The sequence below is a fragment of the Lycium barbarum genome, chromosome 2 (assembly GCF_019175385.1).
Source record: "Lycium barbarum isolate Lr01 chromosome 2, ASM1917538v2, whole genome shotgun sequence".
Taxonomy (NCBI): Eukaryota; Viridiplantae; Streptophyta; class Magnoliopsida; order Solanales; family Solanaceae; genus Lycium; species Lycium barbarum.
Window position 1 is genome coordinate 101,166,427 of NC_083338.1, and position 12,587 is coordinate 101,179,013.

Genomic DNA, 12,587 nt, shown 5'->3' on the forward strand with positions numbered 1-12,587 from the left:
AATGTTTCTTCACTAATTGTAATTAATGTGCAAACCGTGCACTATTAAAATTGGGATTTAAAAGTCCTTGTCTCAAAATAATCTTGTCCTTGAACTTATATCGATTAGCTTACGAATAATCCAACGTGCAAAAATACGGGATATAACATCCTTCCCCCCTTTAGAACATTTGTCCTCGAATGTTAAACTAGTTCTATAGGGTCTTATCAAAATTTCGGGAAAGTTTCCTTTATCGCTATACCTACCAACCTGTATCCAACAACCCATAGATGCCTCACAGGGCCACAATATCAATAGTCTCATCTATCAATCAATATAGTTAAGTAAGGGATTAATATTATCTTGAGGCGTAGGGAACAAGTAACGATACTTATTCTTCATCTCACCTTCGGCTTCCCATGTCATCTCTTCCCTATTATTATTTCGCCACAATACTTTGACGGAAGCCACATCCTTAGTACGCAACCTTCTAACTTGACGATCAAGTATAGCTATAGGGCTCTCCTCGTAAGACAACTCCTCTGTTATCTGGACATCATCTACAGGGAATACTATAGAAGGGTCATCAATACATTTATGAAGCATCGACACATGAAAGACTGGATGTACTGCTTCCAAATCAGATGGTAGGTCCAACTCATAGGCAACCTTGCCTACCCTACGACTAATCTGATAAGGCCCAATGTACCTCGGGCTAAGCTTCCCTTTCTTGCTGAATCTCATCATACCCTTCATGGGTAACACCTTCAAGAACACCCAATCACTAATCTGAAACTCTAAGTGTCGACGTCGGTTATCTGCATATGACTTTTGTCGACTCTGGGCTGCCAATAATCTTTCCTGAATAAGCTTCACCTTATCAACAACTTGCTGAATCATGTCTGGGCCTACCAATTTAGTCTCACCAACATCAAACCAACCGATAGGTGACCTGCATTTCCTCTCATATAAGGCCTCATACGGTGCCATCTAAATACTAGAATGGTAGCTACTATTATAGGAAAACTCAATAAGTGACAAATGATCGTCCCAGCTACCTCTGAAGTCAATAATACATGCTCGCAACATATCTTCTAGAGTCTGAATGGTACATTCAGCCTGTCCATCAGTCTGAGGGTGAAATGTTGTGCTAAGACTCACCTGTGTCCCCAATCCCTTCTGTAATGATCTCCAGAAGTTAGCTGTAAACTGAGCCCATCTGTCTGAGATAATAGATGTGGGAACCCCATGAAGTCTCACTATCTCCTTAATGTATAATCTCGCATAGTCCTCAGCTGAATAAGGAGTTCTGACTGGAAGAAAAAGGGCTGATTTTATCAGCCTATCCACAATAACCCATATCGAGTCATACTTCCGTGGAGTGCGAGGTAAACCCGTAATGAATTCCATAATAATTACTTCCCATTTCCAAGTTGAGATCTCTATCTCCTATAATAACCCACCAGGCTTCTGATGCTCGACCTTAACCTGTTGACAATTCGGGCACTGAGCAACAAACTCCGCTATGTCCCTTTTCATGCCATCCCACCAATATAAACATCTGAAGTCATGATACATATTCGTTGACCTTGGATGAACAGCATAACGGGCATAGTGTGCCTCTTCCATAACCTATTGCCGTAGCCCTGCAACTTCAGGTACACATAATCTGCCTCCATGTCGTAGCACTCCGTCAGGTGTAACCTCGAATGGGGTCTTCTCCTTTTGAAGAGCTGTATCTCTATACTGTGCCAGCACAGGGTCCTCGTATTGGCGTCTCTTTACTTATTCTATGATAGAGGATTCAACAACTTCTCGAACAGAAACTCCATCATCTCCAGAATCAGCCAAACGGACTCCAAGGTTAGCTAGCCAGTAAATCTCACGGACCATCTCCTTCCTTTCTGGTTGTACGTCCGTCAAGCTACCCATAGATTTACGGCTAAGTGCATCTGCTACAACATTTGCTTTGCCTGGATGGTATAAAATATCAACATCATAATCCTTTAATAAATCTAACCACCGTCTCTGTCGTAAATTCAGCTCTTTCTGCTTGAAGATATATTGGAGACTCTTGTGATCCGTATAAACATCAACATGAACACCATATAAATAATGTCTCCATATCTTCAAGGCATGAATTACCACTGCTAACTCTAGATCATGAGTAGGATAATTCCTTTCGTGCTTTCTGAGCTGTCGGGAAGAATAGGCTATAACCCTGCCATGCTGCATCAATACACAACCTAGTCCAACACCTTAAGCATCACAATAAATAACATAGCCATCTGTGTCACGACCCAACCCCGTCGGCCGTGACTAGTGCCCGATCTGGGCACCCGAACCCATCTATCAAATATTATCTCAAATTCTATCAACTCATTCTAGTATATGGCGGAAGCCGACAAAGCTTTATTTCAAATTTAGGTAATTTCCAGAAAAATTTCGACAGAGTTTCCTTTGTTTTACGGACTATCCAATATACCCTGCACGCAGAAAATACCAACAAAAGCCACACAGGGCTAACCAAGCAATATATAAACATACGCGGACCGGCCGCCTCGGCGTATGGGATCGCCCAAACGACATGTACATACATCCATACAGAAAGACCCTAACCCACAAACATGTCCACAGACCTCTAAACAGACCGACAGAATCATATGACGGGACAGGGCCCCGCCATACCCATGAACGAGAATATATATATATATATATATACAGTAGTGACAGACTATACCAAAAGATGGGCTCTGGATAAGAGAGCGCTCCAAAATAGGAGAATAAGATCCTAAGCGGACGGCTCAGCAAACCTGTCGTCGGTACCTGCGCGGCATGAAAACGCAGCCCCCGAAGAAAGGGGGTCAGTACGAAATATGTACTGAATATGCAAAGCCTGAATTACAGAAACAAAATCATAACTGGTACAGAACGTACAGAAAGTAAATAGAAAACCCAAAGTATCAGATACATATTTTCAAAACATGCAGAGTGTGTACAGAAACATATGTCACATCAAATCCGGCCCCTGCCAAGGGACTCGGCAGACAGAACGTGGCCACCCTCCCGACGCTGGTGCCACAACACAGAAGAATCAGAACAGGGGCATAACCCCGTAACATAATATGTCATATCAGATGGCCATAGCAAATCATATCAGAACAAGCGTACATGGCACAGCATACTCCACAAACCCATGTACGCATATACCTGCCCCCTCACATCGAGGCACGGCGAACAATGCAAAGGATCACGCTTGACAACATATCCTGGCCCGGGCTCAGTGGGGGAAACATTGAGGCATCCACGAACGGAGTAGTGAGAAACTAAATGCACTAAAAATACCATATATATGTATATATATATTTCCAGAGACTCAATGAGGCATATCGAATGTCAAATCAAATCAATGAAATCGGACGGAAACATAGTAAGTAAATTTAGATGTCATAACGGGTTACGGAGGCATAATCTATCCGAGATCGTTTTCAAGATTCAAAACAATTTATAAGACTTAATGAAATATTTAAAATAGTTTTTATTTAGTAGATAAAGGAGTAGTTAGAGTATCTCTAACGAAAACGCTCGAAGACAAGTCATAGACACATAAAGGGTAAAATTGGAAATAGTGGGCCCACCTCGGAACCAATGAAGCGGTGGGCTCAAATTACGTATTTTTAAGCTTATGGGGTCACCTACAAAGGTTCTAGGACATTCCATAACTTCCTAAGCAATTTGGGAAATTTTTTCATAATTTTTCATCAAAGCATACTTAAGGAATTCAATTCTATTGAATGAAAAAGCGACGATTTCAAACGCGGATTCCGATGGACAGAATATTCCCCGAGGCGTAAATCCAAGCCTAGTACATCTAGGACATGCCAAGAGAAGAATCGGGATAGCTTTACATACCTTATATGCGTCTTACGTTCGCCAAAACTCAAATCCCGTTTCACTCCGAATCTACAAATGGTCAAAGTTACCAATTAGGAATTACAAGACTTTAAGAATTCACTTAACTTTATATTTGTCTACCGAAATTTCGGCAGCACTTCCCCTATACATAAAACATCCCCGAGAATTCAACTCGGCCAAAACAATCAACAACAACCCAACAGCAACATCAACAACAACAACAATCACTATAAACACAATATAACTTAACTTGCCATCTTTCCAACATAATGTCATAACCTTCATTTCAACTTCAATTTCCAAACCAATCTCAATGGTTTCACACTCATCATTAATCTAGATCATCACAATATAATTTAGAAGCATTTCATATCATTTCCACAAAAATATTCATAAGGTATACAAAATATACAAACTTTCCACCAAAGTCATAATTCACCCAAAGCTTCTAATCTTTAGCATACTTATTCATAACATGTTTCCGTCTTCCAAGTTCATCAACAATAATCATGATTTGCACCTTAACAACTTCATTTCCATAATATCATAAAATCATTCTAAAATGACATAACCTTCTACATTCCATTTCAATGCCAACTTAAACCATTTAACCTTCATTTGCCTTATAAGGATCTCAACAACACAACTAACATATTAAACAAAATTAATTCATTTCCATTTCAACTTCACAATATCAAGCTAATATCACCATTCTCATATTCATTCACTAACTCAAGGTTATTCAAACATAATTCAATAACACTCCAATCAATACCCAAGGATTTAAACAATTCCATCAATTCCACCCAACATTCCTACATATGCAACAAAACCATCACAACACATTTTCTACATACAAATTCATATCCAACAACAATAATCCACACTTTATTAACTTCCTTTCCATAATGTCATAAAATCACATTAAAATGACATAATTTCCTACAACCAATTTCCATGCTAATATGGACTAGCATCCTTCTAAATTCACCAACCAACATAACAATTCACATATAGCTATTTCATAATTTTTATTTCCGTAATGAAGTCGAAATTAATACTAACAACATCAATAGCAACATCCTCCACATTCTACAAGTTAACTACATTTATTTTCATCCAAAATTCTCTTCAAATCTCATTCCATAATTCACAATACCAACTGACGAATTTATATCGCTATTTTTCCCGTTCTAATCCGTTAAAACTTTAAATAAACTTGTTAGCAATGAAAAAGAACCTACATATTACCTTAAGTAGGCAGCCACCACGTCATCACTCTCCTCTTTGGTTGATTTTTAGCTCAAATTGAAGACAACGTAGCGTACAACACTTTTCCCTTCATGGGCTTCGGGATTCGGGGCTCGGATTTTGGTCAAAATTGTTTTTTTTTTCTCTCCAAAGCTCCTCTCTCTCTTTCCAGAATTTTCTGGTTGTTCCTGGTGTTAAAATGATGAAGAAGGCCGAAATTGGCACTTATAAGGACATGGGTAATGGGCCTAACCCGGTTGGGCTCGGATTGGGCCTAGCCCACTGACCTTTCTGCCTTAAAACGTCCATATCTCCTTGTACCGACGTCACCGGGGAACCCACGACCTATGGATGGAAAGCTAATTCAATTATCTACAACTTCTATTTCTTGGTACTTTTCCAAATTCCAAACTTATAATATCGTTTTTGCCCCCCAAAGTCAGGTTACCCGAAAACGTTTTCTTAAAAATATTCGTTTGGAGGACTTCCACTTTGATTTGGCCCAAGGGTCCTTCTTGAGTTGTGTTTAACTTCACATATGTGATTCATATAATTTGTCACATGTCCCAAAAAAAATCTTGACGTGTGGGCCCCACCTCAACTTACAATTAATCCGACGTTCAAAAATACGGGATGTAACATCCTCCCCCCCTTTAGAACATTCGTCCTCGAATGTTAAATTAATCTTATAGGGTCTTGTAAGCATTTTGGGGAAAATATATCACATAGTAGAGGCTAAATCTGTTAATACACTTATATTTCGAAAAAGACATTAGTATACCTGTATCCGCGTTTGGTTGCGCCTCCGGGTCCTGTCGACTAGTCAAGGCATAGATGCGGTTCGAAGGACCGCTTGAACTGGGAGCCCCGCCACGACCTCTGCCGCGGCTTGCTGATGTCGACGTACCCTGCCCCGCAGGGCGCATGGCTATCGAAGGAGACGATGACCCAGCGACTAATCCGGTAGGCTGCGCTGGACCTCCCAAATTACCCTTATACGGACACTCTCTCACAGTATGGCCCTGGCGGCCACAAGAATAACAAGCACCTGTAGCACGGTAGCACTCTCCCGGGTGGTATCTCCCACAATAAGAACACTGAGGCCTGGGTGGCCTCGTCTGACCGGAACTTCTGTCTACCCGCGAACCTGAAACCCCGGAGCTGTGGCCTGCTCCTAAATACCCTGGGCTATCAAATCTCCTGCTTGAGAACTGCGGAGGTGTGCTCTGTGCCGGCTGGGAAGAATGCCTGCTAGACTGCTGCTGCTGCTGAGGCTGCCCACTCCGAAATTCCTCAAAATACCCAGATGATCTGGCCCTCTTGGGCTGTCTCCGATCCTGACTCCTATCGGGCTGATGACCCCTGTGCCGGTCCTCCATGCCCTGAGCGTGCGCCTGAATCCGGGCAATATCCATATCGGGCTGAGCGGCCAATACCAAGCAACTGTCGACAAAATAACGGTCCAGCCCCATAATATACCTGTGCATCCTGTCAGCCATAGTAGCTACCACAGCAGGTGCATATCGGGCCAATGAGTCGAACTCCATACTGTACTCTCGAACACTGCGGCCCCTCTGTCTCAGCAATAAGAATCTGTCAGCCCTGGCCCGCCGTAACTCCGGAGGCAGAAAATGGCTAAGAAAGGCCTGAGAAAAATCATCCCAAACTGCTGGGGGAGCGCCGTCACCTCTGGATAACTCCCATGACTCGTACCAATTAGCCGCTACATCATACAACCGGTACGAAGCCAACGTGACTGACTCTGTCGCGGAAGCATTAATCAAATGCAAAGTGCGCCGCATCTTCCTGATAAACTCCTCAGGATCCTCCTCGGGCTTTGTCCCGAAGAACTCTGGAGGATTACAGGTCAGGAACTCACGAGCTCTCGAACTGTCACGTCTGTCTGCACGACCATCCCCAAGTCCGTGCCTATGAACCTGCCCTGCTACCAGTCTGGTCAACAACTGGACCGCATCTCTCATAGCCCGATCCTCAGCCCCTGGCTGTGGAGCTGGAGGCTCAGGTACTGGAACCTCTGGAGCTACTGGTGAAGCCGCCCCCTGATCCATAGTGGCAGCGGCTGCTGCTCCAGACTCCTCCGATGATGATGATGTAGTAGAGTCGGTTGGCCGGGGCGCAGTATCTTGCATAATTTGAGCAAGGGTCCGAATGACTTTCTGAGCCCGACTAGTCTCTCCGGCTGCTACTGACTTGCCCTTCTGGGCAGCTGTCGCTTTCTTCGGAGGCATGGCTGAAAACAAAACAATTCGTTAGGGAGGAATCATCCTGATAATATCGCTCTATCGCACGATCTAAGATAAGAAGGAAGGGTAGCATCCTAAATGCCCTGTAGCCTCCTGTTTATAGATGTGGTGCACAACACACCGATAAACAAGACTCTACTAGACACGGTCTGTAGACATTCCGAGAACCAAACCGCTCTGATACCACTTCTGTCACGACCCAACCCCGTCGGCCGTGACTAGTGCCCGATCTGGGCACCCGAACCCATCTATCAAATATTATCTCAAATTCTATCAACTCATTCTAGTATATGGCGGAAGCCGACAAAGCTTTATTTCAAATTTAGGTAATTTCCAGAAAAATTTCGACAGAGTTTCCTTTGTTTTACGGACTATCCAATATACCCTGCACGCAGAAAATACCAACAAAAGCCACACAGGGCTAACCAAGCAATATATAAACATACGCGGACCGGCCGCCTCGGCGTATGGGATCGCCCAAACGACATGTACATACATCCATACAGAAAGACCCTAACCCACAAACATGTCCACAGACCTCTAAACAGACCGACAGAATCATATGACGGGACAGGGCCCCGCCATACCCATGAACGAGAATATATATATATATATATATACAGTAGTGACAGACTATACCAAAAGATGGGCTCTGGATAAGAGAGCGCTCCAAAATAGGAGAATAAGATCCTAAGCGGACGGCTCAGCAAACCTGTCGTCGGTACCTGCGCGGCATGAAAACGCAGCCCCCGAAGAAAGGGGGTCAGTACGAAATATGTACTGAATATGCAAAGCCTGAATTACAGAAACAAAATCATAACTGGTACAGAACGTACAGAAAGTAAATAGAAAACCCAAAGTATCAGATACATATTTTCAAAACATGCAGAGTGTGTACAGAAACATATGTCACATCAAATCCGGCCCCTGCCAAGGGACTCGGCAGACAGAACGTGGCCACCCTCCCGACGCTGGTGCCACAACACAGAAGAATCAGAACAGGGGCATAACCCCGTAACATAATATGTCATATCAGATGGCCATAGCAAATCATATCAGAACAAGCGTACATGGCACAGCATACTCCACAAACCCATGTACGCATATACCTGCCCCCTCACATCGAGGCACGGCGAACAATGCAAAGGATCACGCTTGACAACATATCCTGGCCCGGGCTCAGTGGGGGAAACATTGAGGCATCCACGAACGGAGTAGTGAGAAACTAAATGCACTAAAAATACCATATATATGTATATATATATTTCCAGAGACTCAATGAGGCATATCGAATGTCAAATCAAATCAATGAAATCGGACGGAAACATAGTAAGTAAATTTAGATGTCATAACGGGTTACGGAGGCATAATCTATCCGAGATCGTTTTCAAGATTCAAAACAATTTATAAGACTTAATGAAATATTTAAAATAGTTTTTATTTAGTAGATAAAGGAGTAGTTAGAGTATCTCTAACGAAAACGCTCGAAGACAAGTCATAGACACATAAAGGGTAAAATTGGAAATAGTGGGCCCACCTCGGAACCAATGAAGCGGTGGGCTCAAATTACGTATTTTTAAGCTTATGGGGTCACCTACAAAGGTTCTAGGACATTCCATAACTTCCTAAGCAATTTGGGAAATTTTTTCATAATTTTTCATCAAAGCATACTTAAGGAATTCAATTCTATTGAATGAAAAAGCGACGATTTCAAACGCGGATTCCGATGGACAGAATATTCCCCGAGGCGTAAATCCAAGCCTAGTACATCTAGGACATGCCAAGAGAAGAATCGGGATAGCTTTACATACCTTATATGCGTCTTACGTTCGCCAAAACTCAAATCCCGTTTCACTCCGAATCTACAAATGGTCAAAGTTACCAATTAGGAATTACAAGACTTTAAGAATTCACTTAACTTTATATTTGTCTACCGAAATTTCGGCAGCACTTCCCCTATACATAAAACATCCCCGAGAATTCAACTCGGCCAAAACAATCAACAACAACCCAACAGCAACATCAACAACAACAACAATCACTATAAACACAATATAACTTAACTTGCCATCTTTCCAACATAATGTCATAACCTTCATTTCAACTTCAATTTCCAAACCAATCTCAATGGTTTCACACTCATCATTAATCTAGATCATCACAATATAATTTAGAAGCATTTCATATCATTTCCACAAAAATATTCATAAGGTATACAAAATATACAAACTTTCCACCAAAGTCATAATTCACCCAAAGCTTCTAATCTTTAGCATACTTATTCATAACATGTTTCCGTCTTCCAAGTTCATCAACAATAATCATGATTTGCACCTTAACAACTTCATTTCCATAATATCATAAAATCATTCTAAAATGACATAACCTTCTACATTCCATTTCAATGCCAACTTAAACCATTTAACCTTCATTTGCCTTATAAGGATCTCAACAACACAACTAACATATTAAACAAAATTAATTCATTTCCATTTCAACTTCACAATATCAAGCTAATATCACCATTCTCATATTCATTCACTAACTCAAGGTTATTCAAACATAATTCAATAACACTCCAATCAATACCCAAGGATTTAAACAATTCCATCAATTCCACCCAACATTCCTACATATGCAACAAAACCATCACAACACATTTTCTACATACAAATTCATATCCAACAACAATAATCCACACTTTATTAACTTCCTTTCCATAATGTCATAAAATCACATTAAAATGACATAATTTCCTACAACCAATTTCCATGCTAATATGGACTAGCATCCTTCTAAATTCACCAACCAACATAACAATTCACATATAGCTATTTCATAATTTTTATTTCCGTAATGAAGTCGAAATTAATACTAACAACATCAATAGCAACATCCTCCACATTCTACAAGTTAACTACATTTATTTTCATCCAAAATTCTCTTCAAATCTCATTCCATAATTCACAATACCAACTGACGAATTTATATCGCTATTTTTCCCGTTCTAATCCGTTAAAACTTTAAATAAACTTGTTAGCAATGAAAAAGAACCTACATATTACCTTAAGTAGGCAGCCACCACGTCATCACTCTCCTCTTTGGTTGATTTTTAGCTCAAATTGAAGACAACGTAGCGTACAACACTTTTCCCTTCATGGGCTTCGGGATTCGGGGCTCGGATTTTGGTCAAAATTGTTTTTTTTTTCTCTCCAAAGCTCCTCTCTCTCTTTCCAGAATTTTCTGGTTGTTCCTGGTGTTAAAATGATGAAGAAGGCCGAAATTGGCACTTATAAGGACATGGGTAATGGGCCTAACCCGGTTGGGCTCGGATTGGGCCTAGCCCACTGACCTTTCTGCCTTAAAACGTCCATATCTCCTTGTACCGACGTCACCGGGGAACCCACGACCTATGGATGGAAAGCTAATTCAATTATCTACAACTTCTATTTCTTGGTACTTTTCCAAATTCCAAACTTATAATATCGTTTTTGCCCCCCAAAGTCAGGTTACCCGAAAACGTTTTCTTAAAAATATTCGTTTGGAGGACTTCCACTTTGATTTGGCCCAAGGGTCCTTCTTGAGTTGTGTTTAACTTCACATATGTGATTCATATAATTTGTCACATGTCCCAAAAAAAATCTTGACGTGTGGGCCCCACCTCAACTTACAATTAATCCGACGTTCAAAAATACGGGATGTAACAATCTGGTCCCTCTGGATGAGTTAGAACTGGAGCCGTAGTCAGCTTGTCTTTCAGCAACTAGAAACTTTGCTCACAAGCATCAGTCTACTGGAACTTAGCTACCTTCTGAGTTAGCCTTGTTAAACGCACTGAAATCGAGGGAAACTTCTCTACGAATCTCCTGTAATATCCTGCTAGCCCCAGAAAACTGCGTACCTCTGTAGGTGTCGTAGGTGTAGGCCAAGTCTTTATAGCCTCAATCTTCTGTGTATCTACCCGAATACCATCAGCTCCAACAATATTCCCCAAGAATTCTACTAAAGTCAAGCAAAATTCACATTTAGAAAATTTAGCATACAACTTTTGGTGCTGGAGAACCATAAGTACCGTCCTCAAATGAGCTGCATGCTCCTCTTCTGATTGTGAATAGACCAGAATATCATCGATAAATACAATCACGAACATATCTAGGAATGGTTTGAACACTCGGTTCATCAAATCCATAAATACTGCTGGAGCATTGGTCATCCCAAAAGACATCACTCTAAACTCACAATGCCTGTATCGGGTCCTGAATGTAGTCTTCGGAATATCTGCCTCCTTTACCCGCACCTGATGATAGCCTGATCGTAAGTCTATCTTCGAAAAACACTTAGCACCCTGCAACTGGTCAAATAGATCATCAATCCTGGGGAGGGGATATCTATTCATTATTGTTACTTTATTTAGCTGCCTCTAATCAATACACATCCGCAGCGACCCATCTTTCTTTCTCACAAATAATACCCGTGCTCCCAAAGGTGATGTGCTAGGCCTGATGAAGCCCCTTTCTAACAAGTCCCTCAGTTGCTCCTTTAACTCCTTCAGCTCTGCAGGTGCCATTCTATAAGGAGGAATAGATATGGGTTGAGTATCTGGCAATACATCTATAGTAAACTCTATCTCCCGTTCAGGAGGAAGACCTGGAAGTTCATCTGGGAATACACCTGGAAATTCATTAACTATCGGGACTGACTGAAGAGTCGGTACCTCCGCTTTCATATCATGCACACGAACCAGATGATAAATATACCCCTTTCTAACCATCTTCCTTGCCTCGAGGTATGAAATAAACTTACCCCTCGGCGATGTCGTATTCCCTATCCATTCAATAATCGGCTCTCTTGGGAACTGAAATTGAACTATCTTTTCTCTACAATAAACGTTAGCATAACAGGAAGCTAACCAATCCATACCCATAATAACATCAAATTCAATCATATCTTACTCTATCAGATCTGCCATGGTACGACGACAACATATAACCACCGAACAATCTCTATATACTTGCTTTGCTATAACAGAATCTCCTATCAGTGTGGCTACCTCAAATGGTTCTATCAACTCAGGTTCTATTCTGATTCTACTAGCAACAAAGGGAGATATATAAGATAAGGTGGAGCCTGGATCTATCAATGCATATACGTCCCGAAAGAAAATCGATAATATACCTG

The 12,587-nt window shown here is 41.4% G+C and overlaps 1 protein-coding gene across 2 annotated transcripts; it reads right to left on the reverse strand.

Annotated features, from left to right (window-relative positions):
• Positions 1 to 2,583: 2,583 nt before the first annotated feature.
• Positions 2,584 to 11,097, reverse strand: LOC132626695 (uncharacterized). 2 transcript variants are annotated; one of them, XR_009577584.1, is made up of 6 exons: positions 10,475 to 11,097; positions 9,221 to 9,271; positions 8,049 to 8,134; positions 5,146 to 7,396; positions 3,892 to 3,942; positions 2,584 to 2,805 (listed from the first exon to the last, which is right to left on the reverse strand). XR_009577584.1 is itself a non-coding variant. In XM_060341646.1 (4 exons), exon 4 carries the CDS (start codon positions 7,392 to 7,394, stop codon positions 5,832 to 5,834), a length of 1,563 nt encoding a protein of 520 aa, XP_060197629.1. In that variant the 5' UTR covers positions 7,395 to 7,396; positions 8,049 to 8,134; positions 9,221 to 9,271; positions 10,475 to 11,097; the 3' UTR covers positions 4,374 to 5,831. The 2 variants fall into 2 exon arrangements, 1 of the variants encoding a protein (XP_060197629.1); XM_060341646.1 differs by lacking the exons at positions 2,584 to 2,805; positions 3,892 to 3,942 and having other exon boundaries at positions 4,374 to 7,396.
• Between the last annotated feature and the right edge of the window lie 1,490 nt (positions 11,098 to 12,587).